Below are 24,296 nucleotides of genomic sequence, written 5' to 3'. Positions count from 1 at the left end.
AATTATTAATTCATTGCTTCTCAAAAGTATGAAAATCTCAACAAACATTTAAAGGAAACTTGAGCCGAAGTAATTATATCATTGAGTTTCCCTGATCTGCCTGCAATGCATGGGACCCGGGTTTGATCCCTGGGTCAGGAAGATCCTCTAGAGAAGGGCATGGCAACTCACTCCAATACTCTTGCCTGGAAAATTCCATGGACAGAGGAGCCTGGAGGGCTACAGTCCATCAGGTCGCAAAGAGTCGGACACAACTGAGCGACTAACAACAAATTACATCATTACTTATGTGAGAGCCTTTAAAGTACAGGAAGAGAATGGGCTTCTTCTCATCCAAAAAAAAAAGAAAATGGAGGAGGGGTGTAACCAGGACTCCTCTGGACAACACTGCAGTTTTTCAAATTTAAATAACATACTTTTTGTCCAAAGTTTCACTTTAAAAATTAGATTTTTAAGTATATGCTTTATTTTTTACTGAAGAATTAGTAGGGCAAAATTAAAAAGGAAAAAAACAAAGCGTGCAGTACCTGATTAAAAGTACCTCATTACAAATAACTGCAACACTCATGAATCCACTGGTCTTCTCTGTGGTGCTTCAGGCCTAGGTTACATGTCTCCAGAGACACAAATTCCTCCACAGGAAAGGGAAGTAGGACAAACTATATGAACCTGCTCCAGAGCCAGCTCAACTAACAAGTCTCACTCAACTATGTGCTTCCTGAAAAATAACATTTTAGAAATGTACTGTGCAATAAAATAACCACTAGACACGTTATTAAAATTAAAACTAATTAAAATTTTAAAATTCAGTTCTTCAGGTGCACTAGTCACATTTCAAAAGCCACACACGGCTATTAGGGATCACTGCACACAGTTTCATTGGACGTTGCTAGTCTAAAGCACTGTGAGAAAGGCCATCAGTAATACCTGTCTTCAGGCCTATGGAATCACTCTGCTATGACTCCTGAAATAATAATTTCCATTAAAATTCTGAAGTTCTGCGGGCCTAGAAGTGATAGGCAGACATAAGTCAAACTTGTATGTCCTATAGTAATCTTGCAGAGAGCCTGTTAAGAATACCCTCCACATTATCCATCTCAGACTAGTAACTATTCACATAGATTAACCTCCTGACATCCCATAGGGCCTTACAATTCCTTTACAAAATTACATTGGAAAAAAAAAAAGAGTTCCCGTTTTGGTATTCGAAAGAAACACACACACACACACACACACACAAAGGAAAATGTAAAAAGCTGACAGCACTAAATACTGGCAAAGATATGATGCAGTTTCTTGATAGATCAATGTGCCCCAGCAGATCTATCCCTAGGTTTTAAGTCAAGAGAAATGAAAACAATGACTTGTACACAAATGTCCACAGCAACTTTATTCATAAATCAAAAATGGAAACAACACAACGATCTACCAGCAGTTGAATGGATGAACAAATTGTGGCACAGGCATACAATGGATACTACCCAGCAATTAAAAGGAAACTACCTCCTGATACATAACAACATGCATAAACCTCAAAACATAATGCTGAGTAAAGCCAGATGCTTAAAAGAGTTCATCCTATGTTATATAAGCCTCATCTTATAATCAGAAGAAATCTTAGAAGAGACAAAATTAATCTAGAATAACCATATACACACAAAATCAGTGATTGACTGGGATGGGGGTGAAATGGACAGCAAAAATGCAAGAAGTAATTTTTTGAGATAGTTCTATGTCTTCATCATATTTTATTGTGCAGAGGTTATACCTCAAGGAAGTTGAGAAATGACAGTCTGATTTTTTTTTTAATGGTTGGGCAATCTCCAATAATTCCCATTGCAAAGATGGTATAAATGTTCAAATTACAAAATATAGTTTGGATACAAGATACCTACACTCATGCAACAAAGACCTAATCAAGAGACCCAATCTCTTGCCTACTGAAAAAGAGAGAGCTAGGTTTCCAGAACAGACAGTTCCCTTTCCAACCAGGTCTCATCTCAACTGCAGAAATAATAAACTAGAAGAATGGCCAGATCTACCTCTAAAAGGCCAGTCTAAGGTTACTGATCGTATTGGCCTGCCAGTCCTGGGCACAGGATATAAAAAGAGGTAGTATAAAACCTACACTCCTGTGTGTGTCTCATACTAAGACTGGCAATTCTTCCTTCCGAGAAGAGTTAAGACCTTTTTTTCCCCTGTAATAATTCTTCTTTAAGAGGCAAGGGAATTTGATCTAAAGTTCTACTCTCCCTCTGGACAGGAACAGAAACATGAGGACATGGGAAAAAATACACACCTACCCAAACATACACAAGAGGATTAAAGGAGATACTATGACTTACCTGGTACAGAGTAAATACTCAATATATCTCAGCTACTATTATTATGACTGTCATAGAGATATGCAATAGAAAAAAAATTCACAACCTAAAGCTAAATAAATGCCATGAACAGCACCATGGTTAAAAGCATTACAAGTATGCAGCTATTTAAAAGGTCAAGGTACCTCTGTATGTACTGACAAGGGGAATATCCACAACATAGTGCTAAGTTTTAAAAAAGGTGTAAAACAGTATTATAAAATAGTATGTAGAGTATGGTTTTTAATTTAAAAAAAGACAGTAAATTGTTAACAGTAGTTATCATTGAGGTGAAACAAGAAGGTGTAAGTGAAACATCTTCACTTTTCAGAGTTCTGAATGGTTGGAACTATTTTTACAATAAATAACGCTTATCTTAGAAAAAAAATTTTAAATACAGAGAACTTTTATGTACAAAGTCATCCTCTATGGCATTACTTTACAGTGATGAATTAGAAGCAAATTAAAAGTCCTATTTCAAAATGATAGCTATGTAAACTAAAACTTGTCTACTTCATATCAGTTCACTTCAGTTCAGTCACTCAGTCGTGTCCGACTCTTCGAGACCCCATGAACCACAGCACACCAGGCCTCCCTGTCCATCACCAACTCCCGGAGTCCACCCAAACCCATGTCCATTGAATCCGTGATGCCATCCAACCACTTTATCCTCTGTCGTCCCCTTCTCGTCCTGCCCTCAATCTTTCCCAGCATCAGGGGCTTTTCAAATGAGTCAGCTCTTCACATCAGGTGGCCAAAGTATTGAAGTTTCAGCTTCAGCATCAGTCCTTCCAATGAACACCCAGGACTGATCTCCTTTAGGATGGACTGGTTGGATCTCCTTGCAGTCCAAGGGACTCTCAAGAGTCTTCTCCAACACCACAGTTCAAAAGCATCAATTCTTCGGCACTCAGCTTTCTTCACAGTCCAACTCTCGCATCCAAACATGACCAACGAAAAAACCATAGCCTTGACTAGATGGACCTTTGTAGGCAAAGTAATGTCTCTGCTCTTTAATATGCTGTCTAGGTTGGTCATAATTTTCCTTCCAAGGAGTAAGTGTCTTTTAATTTCATGGCTGCAGTCACCATCTGCAGTGATTTTAGAGCCCCAAAAAATAAAGTCAGCCTCTGTTTCCCCATCTATTTGCCATGAAGTGATGGGACCGGATGCCATGATCTTAGTTTTCTGAATGTCGAGCTTTAAGCCAAATTTTTCACTCTTCCTCTTTCACTTTCATCAAGAGGCTCTTTAGTTCTTCACTTTCTGCCATAAGGGTGGTGTCATCTACTTCATATATCCTCAATCACAGAACAGTATACATATATGTGTGTATACATATATTTTACTTTACAGTTTTATATTTTTAAGTATAGCAAAGCAATTAAATAAAAACACATCAAAATGTAAAAAACAACTGTGACTGGAAAATGGGACTACGAGTGATTAATTTTCCTCTTTTCTGCACTTCCCAACTTAAAAAATAAATAGGTGTTACTTTACTAGCCAAATTAAAAGTTTTGTATTAAAGTTAACTGATGGTATATTTCATTTCAGATCTTTGTTTCTACACAGACAGTGATGACCTCACACATTAGGAAAATAACTGTAAGGATGCTGTCATTATTCATGAAAATATAAGACAAGGTCTCATAATTTACTTCTTGTGTTTTTTCTTCTTAATTAAACCATGTTGGTTAAATCTAGTTTTCTTTGACTACAGTGTGACAAGGACTTTTGTTCATAAATTAAGAAAACATACTTTTTATTAATAAGCTCAGTAAGAAATTACAAAATATGCTCTGAAAGACAGAATCTCTTGATAAATATACGAAGAGTCAAAATTTTATTTATACTGAGCAGATTAACCAATGATTCAGCATTAAAATGAACACCAAATCATAAACTAGTTAACTGAGTCCTTGGCTTTGTGAATAATTTCCTCTCCATGACTGCATTAATTTGTGAAAGTTCATTAACACGTCAAAACACATTACTTTAAAATTTGGAGAAGTACCTGTAACAAAGTAACAGGCACTCAATAAATATTTGTGGAATTTTAAAAAAATGTTTGAGAAATATATCTAGAAAGTTAATCAATATAAGATCCATATGAAGAAAACCAACAGAAGCACATACTGTAAGGATATCATCAACTCCAAATTAACCTATATATGTAATGTAATTATAAGAAAATCCCAATGGAACTTTAGCAAATTCAATCTACACTGTAACGGGCAAAGTAATAGTAAGTAGTAGGCAAAATGAGAGGGAAACAAAATTTTTTCTAATTTGTGAAAGCTGCCAAGCAAAATTTCAGAAAGAATGAGACTGGCCCTACTAGACACACCATACACAGGAACTAAAACGATGCAGTGGAATTCCCTGGCGGTCCAGTGGTTAGGATTCTGTGCTTTCACTGAGAGCTTGGGTTCCTGGTTAGGAAACTAAGATCCCACAAGCTGGCTGGTACAGTTCAAAAAAACCACAAAAAAATACCTAGTACTAGTATAGAAACAGTTCAGTGAAGTAGAAAAAGCAATCCAGAAACAGAACCAGGCAAGAACTTAATAGGTAAAATTCTGAAACAGTAGAGGAAAACTGAATTATTCAATAAAAGGCATTGAGACAACTGATTATACACTTGGTGGCTGGGGGGGGGGGGCAGTGTCAATAATAATAATAGCTAATGTGTTTTGAGAGCTTATTACATGTGAGGCACTGTTTTAAAAGCTTTACACACCTGCAAACACCCTAGCTCACAATTCTCTTTCCTGCTGCCAAAATCTAAAGAACATTATTTGCCTCACTCTAGCTAACATTTTTGTTTTCTCATAACACAAGAATATTACTTCTCTCTAAATGACTTTTTAAACATGACTCATTCTGAATTTTGTAGACTTAGAAAAGGAAAAAAAAAAGTCTAATTTTAGGTGAATAAACTAAAAGATTGTGTTTTAATCCCACAGCTACCTCTAATTTGACTCAAGTCCATAATGGAGCTCCACTTGGTCCCATTCAAGGATCATAGCATCCTCTTCTTAACCTTACAGAAGCATCTTAAGACACACATCTCACATGTGCAGGGAGGTGGAAAGCTTCACTTCAGTGGGTTTAGTATATCTGCCATGCCGTGTAATGATCACCACTCTCTAATTCCAGGACACTTCCAGCCCTCCAAAAAGACACCCTGTACCCATCAGCAGTTAGTCTGAACGCTCGCCTCCCTCATCCCTTGGCAACCACTAATCTATTTTCTATCTCTATGGACGTGCCTATTCTGAACATTTCATATAAATAGCATCATACAATCTGTCATCTTTGTGACTGGCTTCTTTCACTCAGCATAATGTTCTCAAGATCATCAATGCGGTTGCACATAATGGCACACCATTCCTTTCCAGGGCTGGATCTCATTTCATTGTATGAATAACCCACATTTATCTATATTAGCTGATGGATAATTTCCACTTTTTGGCTACTATGAATAATGCTGCTATGAACATTCATGTACAAGTTTATCTATGAACATACATTTTCAATCACTTGCTGGACTTGCGGGATCATTCTATGTTTAACTTTTTGAAGAACTGCCAAACTGTTTCCCACAATGGTTGCACCATTTCACATTCGCACCAGCAGTATATAAGGGTCCCAAATTCTCTACATCATCACCTTTTTTAAACCATAGCCATCCTAGTGGGTGTGAGGTAGTGTTTCACTCTGGCTTTGATTTTTATTTCTCTAATGACTATGATGGTGACCATGTATCTTTCATGTGCTTATTGGTTATTTTCACATATTATTTGGAGAAATAGCTATTCAAATCCTCTGCCCATTTAAAAATTGGGTTTCTTTTTATTGTTGAATTGTAACAGTTTTTTATACATTCTGGATACTAGACTTTTATCAGACATATGATTATTAAATATTTTCTCACATTTTGTGGGCTCTCCATGTCTCGATAGTGTCCCTTGATATATGAAAATGTTAAATTTTGATGAAGTTCAATTTATCTAAAAAAATCACTCTCTTGTTTCTACCACCAGAGATAGAAATCAAACAGATGAGTTTAGCCTGCTGAAAATTTTATATAAATGGAATCACTTCAGTATTCGTGCCTGGAGTATCCCATGGACAAAAGAGCCTGGTGGGCTATGGTCCATAGGGTCGCAGAGTTAGACACGACTGAAGCAACTTAGCATACCATGTATTATTCCATGTCTGACTTCTACCCTTCAATATTATGATTACAAGACTTATCTAAGTTTTGGCATGCAGCAATAGCTCATTTTCCTTGTTTTTTATAGTGTATAATTATATGAATATGCCACTACTATTTATCCATGAGTTGTTTCCAGTTCTTAATCATGAATACTGTTGCTAACAATATGTTCATACATGTCTTTCGAATAACATGCCTATGCATTTCTATTGGATATCTATACTATACACACACACACACACACACGTGTATACACACATATATACATGTACACACACACACTCCCCTACCCCTACCCTCTCCAGTAGAACAGCTGGATCACAGGCATACAGGCACATGTTCAGCTTTATGGGAATTTTGCCTAAGGTATACAATATGGTGTTCTGATACAAGTATACCTTGCATAATGATTACGGTAACAAGCTAATTAACAGACCCATCAACTCACAGAGTTACCACTTTGTGTGTGTGGTAAGAACACTTAAGATTTATTGTCTTAGCAAATCTCAAGAATACAATATTTTTAAAATTAACTGTAGTTACTATGCTATCTAGTATTTCAAGGCCAGTCAGGGTACCTGATTCTTGAATCAGGAAATAACTTGTGTTTTCTTAAATGTCTGAAAATTGGATATAGGTGAAGGTATTAAAGGAAAGACAATTCAATAACCCTGAAATCCAGAAATAACAAGGTTGAGTATACATTTGGAAGGAGATCTGGGGGGGAATCATCAACAATTTGTAAGAAATTGAATCCAAGAGCTTACTTACAATCCTAAATCAAAGGCCCTCAACTTAAGCACTCTCCAGAATTACCTACAGAACTCTTAAGGGATTGCAGGGGCCCCACCCCCAGAGTTTCTAATTTAATCAAGGTGAGGGGGAGAATCTGTACTTCTAACAAGTTCTCAGGTGATGCTCATTAGCTGGTCTACAGATTCTACTTTGAGAATCAATGCACTAAGAGAAGCAAACTTTAAAAAAAAAAAAAAGGTTCATTTCCTTCTACAATAGAAGAGAATATACGAAAGAAGGCTTCAATAATGTTCTTTGTCCATTTCATCCTTTACCTTGATAAAAGTTTATAATTAAGTTTACTATGATGCTTGATAAGTAGTAAACTGATTCAAAGTCTATATAAACAAAAAACTTAGACTTCATAAATGAAGATCCAAAAAAGGACTTTATTGAAGGTCAGCAGCTCTTTAAAATTAGATCTGTGCTATATTACTAATGACTTGGATAACAGAATAAATAAGAGTATTCAGCAGCTTGGCAGAGAACATAACATTAAAATACAACTACACAACTTGTCCAAAATTATAATTTACTAGGTTAATCAGAAACAGTCATTCATCCATTCAACAATCATTCCATGCCAGGCTCTGTTCTAAACAGTGGGATCTAAGTTTGCTACCATCTCACAAAATTCTGTCAGTACTATTCTCCAGGAGAAAAGTAACTAGGATAACTGTTTTAATCTCCCAAAAACTGATATTTTTGGGAAGACTCAGAATTAGTGATAATTTCTAGTTTCATTGTCTAATTAAGAAAATGTTTGTTCATAAGCATGTAACACTAAAAAACACTTTACACTAAAAAAAAACCCACCAGTGATGGGAATTCCCTGGCTGGTCAATGATAAGGGCTCACCACTTTCACTGCTCAGGGCACAGGTTCACTTTCTGATGGGGGAACAAAGACCCCGCAAGTTGCTTGGCCAAAAAGTAACAATAATAATTTTTTTAAAAAGTGAACGTTGGATTTCAAAAATGACAGCATATTAGCTACTTTAATAATTTTCCCATTTTCTCTTACCAAAGATCTACATAGCTAGCGCAAAATACATCAGAACTTAACACTTCATTCCGAATTTAGCAAAGGATCAAAACACTCTGCATTACTCATAAACAGCTGATGCTAATTCACTTGATTTCAAATCTATAGAGCACAAAGTTGCAATAAATTATTAGCCCTTTTTGGCTTCATGGTTTTAAAAAAGGAAGGAAAGAGGAAGAGAGGGAGGAAAGAAATCAGCTTATCAGCTTCTTAGAGTAAGTCAGCTCAGTTTTACTGAAATGATCTTTACACCTGCCACTGTGGAACGTAAGGAAAAAATATAAGCCAAAATCAATGGCAATAAACTTAAACAGAAAAAAATTTAAAGGACTGGGTTGCTCCTAAAATTCATATGGAAAAGGGCCAAGAAATGCCAAATGAAGAAAAATGTGCAGCTAACCCTACCAGATAGCAAGAATAATTTTAAAGCTATGGCAATTAAGACACTGGTAGTGGTGCACATACAGACAAAGAGAACAATTAAACAGAAAAGAGTTCGGACTTAGAGTGGATATAAAACAGAGGTAGCATTACAGATCAGTGGGAGAAAGGATGGACTCAATACATGACACTGAGACAACTGGTTATATATATGGAAAAGATAAAATTAGCTTAATTCACACCAAACACAAAAATAAATTCCAGATGAATCAAACACCAAAATATGAAAAACAAACCATTAAACCTTTTCAAAGCAAATCTTTCTGACTTCAAAATGGGAAAAGATATAAGCATATATAATACACATATAAGCACACTTAAAACATATAAGCACACTAATGCACAGAAGTTAAAAATGGGTAGTTTTAACTACAATAAAATTTAAATCTAAAACTCGACATACATGAAAAGATCATTACTAAACAGCCCAACAACAAAAAATGGGCAAAGGATATGCAAAGGTAATTCACAGAAGAGGAAACTCCAATGATCAACATGAAAAATGCTCAATCTCACTAGTAATTAGGGAAAATTGCAAATTTAAACAACAGTATTATTTTATACCTATCATACTGTACAAATTAAAATATCTCAATATTAAGTGCTGGAGAGGACATGAGGAATAGGTAATCATATACTGTTGGTAAGAACACAAACTTGTATAACTAGGTAAAGATAAAGGTAACTGATTACCCAGCAATTCTATGTAGTAATTCTACAAACAGGGTATAGATCCATGTCTCTAGACATATTCTAAAGAAATTCAACATACATATGCAAGGAGATATAGACAAAAAATATGTATTTCTGTATGTATGAGTATTTGTACCAGAAGAAATAAAATTTGAAAACCACCTAAATTGTCCTCTAAGAAAACAGATAATTGTGGTATATTTACAAAATAGACTACTACACAATAAACATAATTAGCTAACTCTACATAATTCCAACATGACAATCTCAAATGAAAAAATTCAGCTTGCAGAAAGAGATATATGATATAACACCATTATATACATTTTTAAAACACACAAAACAATATATTGGTTAGGGACACAAACCTACATTGACGTGAACAGAAACGATTTATATCAGCTTTAGCCTAGTGGCTATTTCTGGGGGATTAAAAGATATCAAGCAAATATCACAATATGTAAAAACTTTTACAATCTGGGCAGTGAGTGCATGGATATAGGTATATATTATTTGCTGTACTTTTCAGCATACTTGAAATCTCTTAAGATATATATGACTTATTCTTGTTTAAAATGCACAGAGCTAGAAATAGTTACAGTCATGCAAGGACTATCTAGTTTGCATCATAAAAAAATTAAGCAGGAAATCATGCCTTTGAATCACTAGGAAACTGAAGGCAATGTAAGGTGGGTCTCAGAGCCCATTCAAGGGCATTAACACTGAAGTATGATCAAGGACTTCATTAAGAGATTTTCCCCTAATACACCATAACCAGAGTATGGACCCTTCAGAATAGCATTACAGCAAGCACCTAGTGCATTGCCAACACAGCTGCTTCCAAGAGTTCACTGTTCCACCAATTCAAGAATTTCCAGCAGTAAAATAATACACTTTCACCTTACACCTTTGCACTCTGACTTAAATACTTATAAAGAACATACCCACCTTAATTATCAATTCCTCTGGGTTTCAGAAAGAAGCTATCTGATAGTGCTGTAAAGAGTTCAATTTTGTTTTCTAAAATGTACTGCTTTTGAAGATCTTAATAAAATCACAAAAGTGACACACAAGAACAGTAACTATTGCATACAAGGTTGCAAAAAGATGATATGCTTTGGAAACTCTGACTTAGAAATGGAACTATGAGACATTTTAAATTATTTGTTTTGACTTGTGGTACTGCCCATGAACTGTCCCTAATTTACCACTGTGTTCCAATCTGAAGGTTGGTTTTTGGTAAAGATATCATTCACCCATAAAAACGTTATAAATGGTTAGGTTTCTGGACTAGACTACAAGAGCTTTTTCAATATGCTAGCCTGATCCAGACCAACAGCCAGATGAGGTAAATTTCACTTCTAACGTCTTTCTAAACCCTTTTCAACACCTAAGAGTGTTCTCTCCCTTAGATTCCTAGTTAACATTGTCTTGCTCCTATTTCTTAAAACAAATTACCTCCACTAGATGTAAGGGATTTATGAAGAAAACAATCCATTGGTTTTATTCTCCCTAATGCATATATATTTTCAGAAAGGGACTGCTAAATCTCCAATATGTGAGATGTCTAGTAATTTTAAAAGATAAAGAGTACAAGGGGACTTCCCTGGTGGTCCAAGGTCTGAGACTTGGTGCTCCCAAAGCAGGGGGCCAGAGTTTGATCCCCAGCCAGGGAACTAGATCCCACAAGTTGCAACTAAAAGCTCCTCCATGCCACAACTAAAACTCGGTTCAGCTAAATAAATAAATAAAATCTAAAAAGAAAGAAAAAGTACAAAAAAGTTCAGGAGTGGTTTGAGTGGTAGTTTAAGGGACCTGGCACGCAACACCAGAGGAACTTCGCTAAGGAGCCTCTCCCTACCTAGAGTCAGCTCTCCTTAGCTATAAAGGCTATGTTTCAGATTCTTTTCTCTGCTTCTCATTCCATGATTCCAGAGCAGTTGCAGCATAAGAGTTCTGAAAATCAGTGTGGGGGCCGGAGGCAGTGGCAGCCATCTGTCCATGGAGGTCATTTATAAATAAGAGTCTACAGTCAATGTCAGTAATAAGAATTACAATGTTAGCATCTTGATTTATTAGGAGCAAAAATTTAAAAGAGCTGAGAAAATCTATTACCTAATTGAATCTTTCAAAAAGCCAAAAGGAACCAGATATGTTTAAATTGATCATATTATAAAATGTATCCAACTTGTCATTCCATATTTTTCCCATATAACAAATACACTAAAACAATAAAGACAAAAATTATTTTCTTTCAGGTTCTTTACTTTTAATATTAGGGACTTCAAAGTAATTTAGGGATTAACCAAGTTCTGATGACCTTGGAGCTATATACTGAATAACATCACACAGCTTATTTTTCAGTTTCCCAGATGGACTAAATATGATGCTTTCTTTTTTGGATAGCAAAAGCAAAGGAAAAGAAATACAGATTACTAATGCTATCATCAGCAACAGTGATACAACAAATCTTCAGTTATAGAGCGAACATAAATACCGTTTACAAGATGATGTCAGAATGCCAAAATTAACTAAACCAACCCAAAGCAGTAACTCAAGATAGCTTTTCTCCCACAAAGAGGAAATACAGAACCCATTTTAAGAGAATTACAAGGCTCACCCTATTTGTTAAACATGGATAGGTAGTTGTTAGTTATGGCTACAGGAAGAGAAGACAAGAGAAGACAATCTGAGATGGGCCAAAGGGGTTTAGATTTTCCAAAAGGTAGAAGGTAGTTTTTAAAAATTAAACTTTGACAGAGGCTCTAAAATGTTTTAGGTAAGAAGGTAAATCTACTCTTTATACCCTGTCAACTAAATTGGGGAACTGACTTGAGTTCAAATCCTAACTCTGCTTCTTGCTGGCTGTGAACCCGCAAATTACTAAGCCCCTCTCTCAGAGTAAAACAAAGTTAATACTATTTACTTTGCAGGGAGGTTTTGTCCGGATTAAATGAGATACATTTGTAGTTAAGCAATGGTACCTGAAGTGTACTGATATGTGCCAGGCGAGAAGAGAGTCTCTAGCAGCATGCTCAAGGCCTGCTTCTGACCCTATCATATACTACCTTTTATCAATGACTAGAATGGAGACACAGAAGGCAGGGTTATTAAACCTATGGATCTACGGATGAAACAACTGCAAAAGAGCACTACTATGTTGCATAAAATGAAAGAATCAAAGAAACCTTCAACAGATAGCATAAATGGACCCCCAAAAAGTGAAATGTAAAAGGGACAAATGTAAGGTCTCAAACTTAGGTTCAATAAAACAGCTGCACAATACCCTAGAATCTAGGGGTATGGTGGGGGGGGTGGGTTGCTGATTTTAAAAGAAAACTGGAGCTGTGATTGATTGTAAGTTCAGTAATGGGTGGGCCAGGCTTCCCAGGTGGCTCAATGGTAAAGAATCTGCCTGCCAATGCAGGAGATGTGGGTTCAGTTCCTAGGTAGGGAAGATCCCCTGGAGGAGGAAATAACAATCCACTCCAGTATTCTTGCCTGAAAAATCCCACGTACAGATGAGCCTGGTGGGTTACAGTCCATAGAGTTGCAAAGAGTCAGACACGACTGAGCACTGAGCACTCAGTATGGGCCAAGAGCGTGCTTTACTGCAGAAAAAAGCAAATACAATTTTAGCCTGTATTAGTAATGGTATTGTCTAGCATCAGAGAATAATAGTTCAAGAAGATTCTTCACTGATCACCGTGTTAGACTCTTGAGCACATTTTATCAATAGAAGAAACACTGACAAAAGAGAACATTTCCAAAGGAAAGTCACCTAAATGATGAAGGATTTGGAATATAGGATATTTGAGAAATTGGGGATGTTTAACTTGCAAAAGAGAAAAATCTGAGGGAATATGTAGCCTGTTTTCAAACAGCGAGGGAGCTATCACATGAAAAAGGAATCATTTAGTTCTACAATTTCAAACAGAAGAAATAATATGTATAAAAATTAGCTGGAACCCCATACAAAAAAGACTTTCTAATATGACACTAAAATGGCCTAGCTTTATGGTGTAGCACCCTCTATCACTTAAGTATTAAGACAGAGATTAGATTCATTTCCAACAAAAATGTACTGAGCATCTTTGTCCCAGGCAGGTACAAAGCATTGATAACAGTAAATACAAAACTAATAAGGTCTCTGCTTTCGTGGAGAGTAAAGTCTAACAGTGGAGGCAAATAATCACACTAAAAAGTTTTAAATGACAGAAAAATCTCTAAGGAAAGGAATACAGTTCTTCAAGAACATATGGAGAGTGGAGTTTGGGCGAGAATGGATACATGTATATGTATGGCTGAGTCCCTTTGCTGTCCACCTGAAACTATCACAACATTGTTAACAGGCTATACTCCAATATAAAATAAAAAGTTTAAAAAGAGAGAGAAGAGCATATTAACACAGGATCTGACTTGGTGTGGGACCAGAACAGGCCTCCCTTGAGAGGCTGAGTGATCCGTGAGTAGGAGGTAAACGGGTGGGAGCAGAACATCATAAAGAAAGGGAACAGCACACGCAAAGTCCTTGTGATAAGAGGTTAAAGGATTGGAAAGGCTTATATAACCCGAGCAGAGGGAGTAAGACGGTGAGTGGAGATGCAGGAGCAGAACTACAAAGGGCCTTAAAGGCCCAGTTAAGGATTTGGTCTTCTCCCAAAAGTAATTAGATGGTATTAAAGCGGGGGATTAAGTAGCAATGTGCACGGAAGAGAATAATCAATGTGGTGAATGGCATAAGGAGACTACTTGGGAGCTTCCTGCAGTAGTCCGGGCCGGAAATGATAGTGGTTTGGGAAAAACAGGTGGAAATGAAGATGTAAAGAGGTGGATGGATAGATTGGAGAGAATTTTAGGACATTAAAATGACAAAACCCATGTAACTAGTCCAGTGGGTGTTTGGATACGGTTTAAAGCAGCAATTTTAAAGCAGCAATGCCCAAGCCAGATTCTTTGGCTCTAATAATTAATTCCCTTTTTGGGGGAGGGTTGGGTGGGGAGAGAACTCAGTGATGAATTTTACTTGGTGAGGGAGAAATATAAGGAATGACCCACTCCCCATCCGCCAGGCTTCTAACCTATATAGGTGGGTGGATTGTGATGCCATTCACTGATATAGCAAACTGTAAAAATATTAGGTGGGATAAGACCATGGGTTCATTTGAACAAGATGAGTGTGAGGTGTCTTGGTTTTAAACAGTTTGGCATACTGACCTTGAATTTAAAGAACAGGTCTGGACTGGGAGTAAAATACTGAATATCGTTGACATATAGACAGTAGTTGAAACTGGGCTTAGAAGAGATTGCCCGGGGAGAAAGCACTCAGTGAGGACACAGCCCTGAGGAACATCTGCATTGAATAACAGAAGAGAGGAGGGTGAGTCTGCAAAAGAGTGGTCTGCCTAAAAACTGGAGGGAGGCTGAAGCCAAGAGCGTTTTCCGTGAAGGAGGCAATGGTCAACAATGTCAAACGCTGCTGAGACATCCAGCAAGACAAGGAATGAAAAACATCAATTAAGTTTAGAGGCATGCTTCACTGGGATGATGGGACCAGAAATCAGATTGCAGTGGGTTGAGGAATGAGTGGGAGGAAGGCAAATGGGAGACAAATACATGAGACAATTCTTATCAAGATTCCTGGCTGTAAAGTGGGGAGAGAAAAGGTGACAGCTGTGGGGGTGGAGGGAGGGTTTGTTTCAAGATGGAAAAAGCCTGAGTTTGCTGTTAAAAGGGAGCAGGTGAATACACAGGAATGGGGTTCCTTAGAAGATGCGGAGAGACAGACTCTGAAGCACAGGTGGAGGGAGTTGTGGATAAAACTGCAGATAAAAGATAAGGCTGTGGAGAAAAGAAGAGAAAGAGGCCTAATTAAATGACCTTTAAGGTCTCCTCTCACTCTAGAATCTCCTGACTTACAACTGTGTTCAGGGAGTCTATTTGCATGTATGCATAATCTATGCAAACTTATTCAAATATTCCAGTAGAAATAAATCAGTCAAGCACATCCTTATCCCCTAATGACGCAGTTAACGTCCCCAGGTTTATGACCAGTAATCTCTAGGCAGGATCCATCCCTCAGAGAGGTTCCTGCCCAACGCAGACTGCAGTAAAGCACAGAACCAGTCCTATCTCCCCTGGCCAAACCCATACTACACCGCGATCTCAGAGGCTAAAGGAGGAAGTTAAATTTAAAACCCCGAAACTACAACATACCCTGCTGCATTCAAAACCACTGTCATTCATAAAAGCAAAACGCGACACCTACAATCCATCCCCACTCCAAGCTCAAGGCATTTCTGCCTGAGCCGGCAGTGACACGTCCCCCTGATGGCCGAGGGTTAACACCCAAAGTCATTTGCACCCCCCTCCTCCTTTCCCGAGACCTCTGATTGTGAACAACCAGAAATGGGGTTCCTAATGGTCCCTGTCACAGCCCTTGACCCAATGGAGCGGACAGATGCCCCGCAGTTGTTCCAGAGAAGGCACCTAACAAGCCCTCCTCTTAAGAGGAAACCCCTCGAGCCCTCCGACCCGGGCTGGGACGGCCACGAGCCTGCGGCTACCCTGAGAAGCTAGGGGGACAAGCCCCAAGGGATGGAATGGGACAATTAAAGGAGACCCAGGAGACCTGGGTTGCGAGGGGGTCTCCTCCCCTCGAGCTTCCTAAGGGGGAAGGAGTTTCTGAGGAGGGTTAATCCCCTGCCACCACTCCTCACTTCCCACCTTCTCTGGCCTGCCGCCCCCTCCAACACCCCATTTGCTCAGACTCACTCCCCTCCCCGAAGGCCGTCTGGACCTCCCGTTGCCCGCGAGCCTGGAACCCCCGCCGCGAGCCGCGGCTCCCGGGCCGGCACTCACCCGGCCCGCCATCTTCACGGACACGTCCGGCTCCGCCGCTGCAGCTCCGCGTTAGGCAGAGCCCGCCCCCGCCGCGCGCGCCCGCTGCCCGCCCTCGCGCAGGCGCGCTGCCGCCTTGACGCCCGCGCGCGCCCGGCCGCGTCCCCGGCGCCGGCGCCCCCGCTCCGCCGGACGCGCGCGGGTTCCGCGGCCGTCCGGGGCGGACGGGGCGCCATCTTGAACTCCAGCTGCCTGGGGCGGTGGGGGCCAGTGACTGTCCATCTAGCACGTGTCTGCTGGTGACTTTCTGCAGGGCTGCTTTTGCGAATGTCATCACAGCTGGCTGTTTGCCCTGGGCTGTGTAGCAAGGATTTTGATACTTTTAACCATTGAGCTCCTGCTTATCTCTGCCCTTTAGTGGCCTTTTAACTTTATGCTTCCAGATTCACTTGGGTGAAATGTACAGAAGAGCCCCCAGTGCAGGTACTGGGCTTCCCCCTGGGAAGATCAGTGATGTGGAGCGGGTTCTGAGTTCAAGTTCTCTGTGAATTCAGGCTTTTCATTGTAGGCGGACTTGTTTCCTAGCACCTGGAAATGATCGACCTTGGTGTTTACATTTAGTTTGTTCTGCCTGGAAAGCTCAGATTTAAGATTTCATTCAAATGTATAAGTGAATTGTGATTGTTTCTATGTCTTTATATAATTTTATTAAGTATGTTTATGTATAAAGGGAAGTTTATCTCTTAACAACCTTTCGTCATTTACCAGTGTTCATTTTAGACAGTATATATATATGGAATTTGAATGAATTGTGCCTTAAATTTGGTCTTTTTTTTTTTTTACCTTGAACGTCTGCTGTCTACCACAACATTTCCTCAGAATAGGTAATGATAACAGCGCTCTGTAAGAAGAGAGGTTCTCCCAAATAGGGTCTCTGACACTTTTATTGTCTCCACTATCTTATATTTCTCTTCATATTTACACAAGACAATAAGAAATGATGTCTTAGCTTTTCCACAGTTAATTAGACCACTCTGCCCCGCTACCTCCCTTCATAGTTAGTTAGAAGAAATAGTTTTTTCCAACTTGAGGAAAGGAAAGAATTAGAAGAGCTGGCCATGCTTTAGCGACTTAAAACGCAGAACCAGTAACAATAAGTGACCTGAAGATTGGGGGGTTGGGAGGGCAGAAGAAAAAAATCAGGTGAGTGTCATAAACTTTCACACTGCACCTGAGAACCAGACTGTGCTCTTGGACAAATCAGATGTTAACTAATCATCGGCAGATCAGAGAGTTCATCAGGAAACCCAGGGAACTAGTTGAACTCTGATCTATTAACTTGAAAAAAACTATAAAAATAGTTAGAATAGACTGGAGAGTCAGAAGTCTTAGATTCTCGTCCTTTTCCTTGCTCTGCTACTCTCTCCCCATCTCTGAGCCCCATGTTCCTTATTTAGGAAGGGAGAGGTATAATTCAATGAGCCTAACAGGTTGTTTTGCATTTTTTGATACTTTGAATGTATAAATAAAAGACATTTTGCCGAAATGATTACCAGATCCAAAAGATGACACTGGCTGTCAGTACACTGATCTGATGTTATTTCAAGGCCGGAGAATAAGCAACTGTATATATATATGCCTCTGCTGTGTTGCCTTGTTTTGCTGGGTAAGCTAGATTGCAAGTGAGAATGTCTTCAGTCTCTCTGACAAGGAGCAGTGTTTCTCATCTAGGAAAGACAGTCTTGCTGGATGCTTGGAAAGGTTCCTCTGAGTCAGCTTACAAGCATTTCTACACATAATAGGGGGTTCTTTGTATCCAATCACAAAGAGTATCAATTCACTGGACTCATGTGCAAGGCTCTCTGCCTTGCACATCAAAGAAATAACAGGCAGACATGAGCTCCTGCCCTTGAGGTGCTTAGCCTCCACGGGGGGGGGGGGAGGGGGGGGGGGTGGGGGAGGGTTCTGAGATATCACTCCAGGTTGTCACACGTCTGTGCATCCCATCTGTGCCTTGCTCTAATATTCCAAGGTCATCCTAGAAACAGTGGGACTGCTGGTGATTCTGCATCACCTTCTGAGCAATCTTCACAGTCAGGGTTGATAGGCAGCACACATTTTTGCTGCCCCAAATCCATTCCCCCTTTTTTCTGGTCACAGATACCTGGGTTCATGTAGTCTCAAAAGCATTGTCAGACAAGGTACCCAGCACTCCCCTGACCTGGGAAGGATCACAAAACCCAGACTCAGTCAGTCAGATGCTCTCTCTCCCAAGCAACTACATCCTTGACCATCCTGAGGAAGAAAAACAGAAAAAAAGCAAGAGCTGATTTACCCCAATAGTGATATCCTGAAAAGGCCATCTGCTTGGTTATCTAGCCCCCTGGAATTTACCTGATTTTTTTTCTTTTTCAATAAATACCAGTCTCTTGTTTTATGTTTTAATTTATTTTTATTTTTGGCTGTGCTAGGTCATTGTTGCTGCGAGCAGGCTTTTTCTAGTTGCAGCAAGTGGAGGCTACTCTTCATTGCAGCGCTCTGGCTTCTCATTGCGATGGCTTCTCTTATGAAGAATGGGCTCTAGGTGCTCGGGCTTCAGTAATTGCTCCGTGGCATGTGGGATCTTCTCCGACCAGGGATCGAACATGTGTACTCTGCACTGGCAGGCAAATTCTTAATCATGTGACCACCAGTGACATCCCACCTAATTTCTGTCCTTGGTAAAATCTGTTTCTCTCTCTTTGTCTTGATTTCTGTGACTTAATCAGTCTTTCCTTTCCTCAAAAACAAAAAACAAACAAAAGCTCCCTCAGCTTGTCATTGATCCCTGAAACTCTTTTAATTTGCTTTCCTTTCAATGAAGAACTGGGTATGACAGCTTGCTCCTACTGCTAAGTCGCTTCAGTCGTGTCCGACTCTGTGCGACCCCATAGAAGGCAACCCACCAGGCTCCCCCATCCCTGGGATTCTCCAGGCAAGAACACTGGAGTGGGTTGCCATTTCCTTCTCCATTGAATGAAAGTGAAAAGTGAAAGTGAAGTCGCTCAATCGTGTCCGACTCAGCGACCCCATGGGCTGCAGCCCACCAGGCTCCTCCATCCATGGGATTCTGCAGGCAAGAGTACTGGAGTGGAGTGCCATTGCCTTCTCCAAATGACAGCTTACAATAATTTAAATTTAACCTACAATGTAAATGACTAAGGTCAGTTTCTAAGGTCTAGGGGGACTGTTTCAGGTGAGAGGAGGTGGGAGAGGGGACTAGGGATAGGCTCAGAGAGGAAAGGGGGAGCAAGTACCTGAAGGGTGAGAAGAGAAGATGACTTGCTGAAGTGGAGGCAGCAATACCCAAGATAGAGAACAGTGAGGTAAGTGGGGAGAAGGTCAGCTCTTGCTGATAAGCTACTCTCTGACCCACCGTGATGGTTAATTTTACACATTAACTTGGCTGGGCCATGGTGCCCAGATACTTGACCAAACGTTATTCTAAATGTTTCCGTGAGGGTATTTGGTGATGAGATCTACATTTCAATCAGTGGACTTTGAGTAAGATAGCTCTCCACACTGCGGATGGACCTCATCTAATCAACTGAAAGCCTGAATAGAACAAAAGGCTCACATCCACTTAAAAAGAGAATTCTCCAGTGGAATGACTTTGGACTTGAATGGCAGCTCTTTCCTGAATCTCCAGCTTTCTAGTGTCTCCCATCAGATTTTTGGACTTGCCAAGCCTCCAGCATCACATGAGTCAATTTCTTAAAATAAATCTCCCTATATATACACAGCCTGTTGGTTCTGTTTCTCTGGAGAAGCCTGACTAATACACCATGTTTCCTGCTGGTGACGAGGAAGTGATTCCAAACTTTTCCGCTGTGAACTTGGTATCACCCGTTGCTCCCTGATAGGTAACCAGCAGTTAGAGGTGGAGGCCTGATTCAATGTTTTGGGGACTCCATGAATATATATATATATATTTTTAAATTTAATGTTTTGGATTTTGAGGGGGGCGCTGTGCTGGGTCTTCATTATTGCGTGGGCTTTTCTCTAGTTGTGGAGATGGGTGCTACTCTCTAGTTGTGGTGTGAGGGTTTCTCGCTGGCACAGGCTCTAGGGTGCTCAGGCTTCAGTAGTTGCAGCACTTGGGCTCAATAATTGAGGTTCCCAAGCTCTAGAGCATATGGGCATCATTGCTCCATGGCATGTGGGATCCTCCCGGACCAGTGATCGAACCCGTGTCTCCTGCATTGGTAGGTGGAATTTACCACTGAGCCACCAGGGAAGCCCCTCCATGGATATAATTCTATGTTCAAATTATGTCCGGTTAAACATCACTTAATAATCGCTTCCTTAGAATGGGACTGAGTAACTTTCGGACATTCTGGTTGTAGCAGTGATGCTAACAACTTAACTAGGGGGAAATAAACTTTTTCTGTGTTTTGAGAAATGAGAGCAATAGTGAGCTACATAAAGTGAACTGATGCTCTGTTGTCCAGTTTATTTAACAAAGAATGTGCTGTTTTGCTGATTTCCATGTTATTTAAGGGAAAATGAACTTTAGTCTGGAATCCCGGGGCTAAACAAATGACATTGCGGACAGAAAGGAGGTTTTAGTCACATCAAGGTGTGGGTTTCAGAGATCTTCCAACAGGGCTGCATGCAGGTGTTTCAGGGAACAGCGCTCTGCAATGTGACAGAAGCTATCTTCAGGGTGTGTGTGTGTGTGTGTGTGTGTGTGTGTGTGTGTGACAGAAAGAAGGACCTACACTGCCCCCTTGCACAAGAAAAAGATCCTTGTGAAGCAGACAAAGGTGATCTTCATAAAACCTTTGATACCCTTCCCTCTACAGCCCCTCCTTTCTTTCCCAAGTACTTTCAGTATTAGTAACATAATACATTCCTCTTTTCAGGACTGTATGCAATTTAAGAGAATATTGCCAGGAAAGCAATAAAGAAACAAATCTCTAAGAGCAAAATTTCGGACACTGTAACATCTTCATGTGGATAGCGATCCTTATTCTTGCCCCTCCAATCATAGCCCATCGGTCAGCCCCCTATGCCCTCAGTCCAGGCTTTCAGGAAGCCTTCCTGAAACTTCCTATTATGGCCCCATCATAGCCAATTTTAGGAAGACGAAGTCGCCATCTGTTTGTTTTCTGTCAGAGAAACCTACTTCTCAAAATGATGGATAAGGCTAGAGAACAGAACAAAATGGAGAGAGGATACAGAGTTTTCGGAGAAAGGAAGACCAGCTGATGCAATGCAGCATTTTAACTGCAGTCAGGCGTTTTTATTGCTGTTGGGTTTTTTTTTTTTTTTTTTATGAATAAGTCTTCTCTCTTTGGAGGATCAAGGACAAACACCTAGAGTCACAAAAAATCAATTCATTCTGGAAAGTCTGAGTGGGCAGGAGACATGACAGGATCCTCCTTGGAAAGGGATGAACGTTGCTATGGAAACCAGCCATCCTTCATTGCAAGCCCTAGTGCACTTGCCAGGCTGCCTAACCCTGCATAATAACAACATGGGTCCAGAGAGGTGCCTGCATCTCTTGGAAAAGGAATCCTTCAGATACTGGGGTCCGATGAGTTTTTATGCATCTTGAAGAAAAGGAAGTTACAGTCTCCTGGGAGGAGCTGAGTTGCCTAGAACCTTAAGACACCAGAGACCAAAGACCCACAAACCATACTGTTGTTGTTTAGCACTCAGCAGTACTAAACAAAAGTACTCAGCAGTACTATTTTGACCCCATAGACTGTAGCCCTCCAGGCTCCTCTGTTTATTGGATTTTTCTAGGCAAGAATACTGGAGTGGATTGCCATTTCCTTCTCCAGGGATCTTCCTGACCCAGGGATCGAACCCAAGTTTCCTGTATTGCAGGTGGGTTCTTTACCGCTGAGCCACTGGGGAAACCCCACAAATTACACTGGGGATGACTGTATTATCTCCAGAGGACTGCTGAGAAAAACTGAAGGTGTGTCTTAAGATTTTGTCTAAGGGCAAGTTTCTGGAGAGGTTTGTTTCCAGGGTAAGGAATATGCATGGCAGGGTTTTTCAAGGGAGGGAGAAGACATCTCTTGAGCAGGATCATGACCAGAACAGAGGGATAAGTTTAGTGATACTGGGGGAAGGTGATCCAAGAATACTGTGTTACATTTAAACTCTCTAAACTGAAACTTTTTCATGTGAGAATTAAATGAGATAACTATCACATAGTACCTAATACATTCAAACACCTGACCCAGCAGTTATAAGGCAGATACTAACTATAACTACCAAGAGTGCTGTAACTAATACTAATAACAGTATTAACCAATTTTAAAGTCTAATGGGGGTGGAGTGGGGAGCTATCTCCAAATAAGATACTTCTCTGGGTGAAATTATCCCTCTGCTTCTCCCAAGAGCACTTTGTACTTTTCCATGCTGTACAAATAACATTGAAGACAGAAATGTATTTTATTAAGGAAAAAAACCCCACTCAACCATTACTGTCATAAGCAATTTATGGAGTTGCCACAGTTTGTGCTTGTTAAATTTCCCTGCACAGCAATCATGATTTCTATTATACTTCCTTCCTAATTGTCAAATTTTGTATTTTTTTTAAAAAGTAAGTTGAGTTTTGCATCATCAAGTTAGTACAACATTTTCTCTCAATCACTTAAAACTTCACAACCTCAACTCGTGAATACAGTCACTAGTAAGTTAGGGCTCTTTCCCTTCTAGTCTCTTCCCATACATTTTCTCGCAGGATTTCATTTCCCCAACCAGAGATTGAACCCAACCAGGCTATGGCAGTGAAAGTGCTGAATCTTAACCACTAGACCACTGGGACTTGCCCCATACGTATTCTTATTAAATATATATATATATATATATATATATATATATATATATAGCTCTTCCTTGACTAACAATGGGGTTGGTTATATGCCAATAAATTCATCATACATTGAAAATATCGTAAGTTTAAAATGGATTTATTAGTAATATGCCTTGCCTACTCTAAATTAAAGTGAAGTTGCTCAGTTGTGTCCGACCCTTTGTGACCCCATGGACTGTCTGTAGCCTACCAGGCTCCTCGGTCCATGGGATTTACCAGGCAAGAGTACTGGAGGGGGTTGCCGTTTCCTTCTCCAGAGGATCTTCCCGACCCAGGGATTGAACCCCGGTCTCCCGCATTGTAAGCAGATGCTTTACTGTCTGAGCCACCAGGGAAGTCCTCTTTAAATTAAAAAATGCTTTTAATTTGAAAAGATGCTTTTAATGAAATCAAAAGACACTTGCTTCTTGGAATAAAAGCTATGACAAACCTAGACAAGGTATTAAAAGGCAGATACATCACTTTGCTGACAAAAGCCCATATTGTCAAAGCTATGGTTTTTCCAGTAGTCATGTATGGACATGAGAACTGGACCATAAAGAAGGCTGAGAGGCGAAGAACAGATGTTTTCGAATTGTGCTGCTGGAGAAGACTGTTGAGTCCCTCGGGCAGCAAGGAGATCCAACCAATCAATCCTAAAGGAAATCAACCCTGAATATTCACTGGAAGCACCGGTGCTGAAATTGAAGCTCCAATACTTTGGCCGCCTGATACAAAATGCCAACTCACTGGAAAAGATCCTGATGCTGGGAAAGATTGAGGGCAGGAGGAGAAGGGGACAACAGAGGATGAGATGGTTGGATGGCATCACTGACTCAGTGGACATGAGTTTGAACAAACTCTGTGAGGTACTGAAGGATAGGGAAGCCCGGCGTGCTGCAGTCCATGAGGTCAAAGAATTGGACATGACTGAGCGACTGAACAACAGCTTACTTTGAACATGCTCAGAATACTTACATTAGCCTACATTTGGGCAAAAACATGTAACACAAAACCTGTTTTGAAATAAGGTGTTGACTAT

At 40.0% G+C, this 24,296-nt stretch overlaps 1 protein-coding gene across 2 annotated transcripts in view; it reads right to left on the bottom strand.

The window, feature by feature from the left end:
* NSF (N-ethylmaleimide sensitive factor, vesicle fusing ATPase) overlaps positions 1–16,530 on the bottom strand; it is a 148,796-nt gene extending 132,266 nt beyond the window's left edge. For both annotated transcript variants that reach the window (XM_020873383.2, XM_020873384.2), the window contains exon 1: positions 16,423–16,530. In XM_020873383.2, coding sequence (XP_020729042.1) covers positions 16,423–16,434 — 12 coding nt within the window. In that variant the 5' untranslated portion in view covers positions 16,435–16,530. The remainder of the gene's footprint in view (positions 1–16,422) is intronic.
* Positions 16,531–24,296: the final 7,766 nt, after the last annotated feature.

Source organism: Odocoileus virginianus, chromosome 17 (genome assembly GCF_023699985.2).
Source record: "Odocoileus virginianus isolate 20LAN1187 ecotype Illinois chromosome 17, Ovbor_1.2, whole genome shotgun sequence".
Lineage (NCBI taxonomy): Eukaryota > Metazoa > Chordata > Mammalia > Artiodactyla > Cervidae > Odocoileus > Odocoileus virginianus.
Note: the sequence above shows the minus strand (reverse complement) of the source record. Positions and strands in the feature narration are given on the sequence as shown.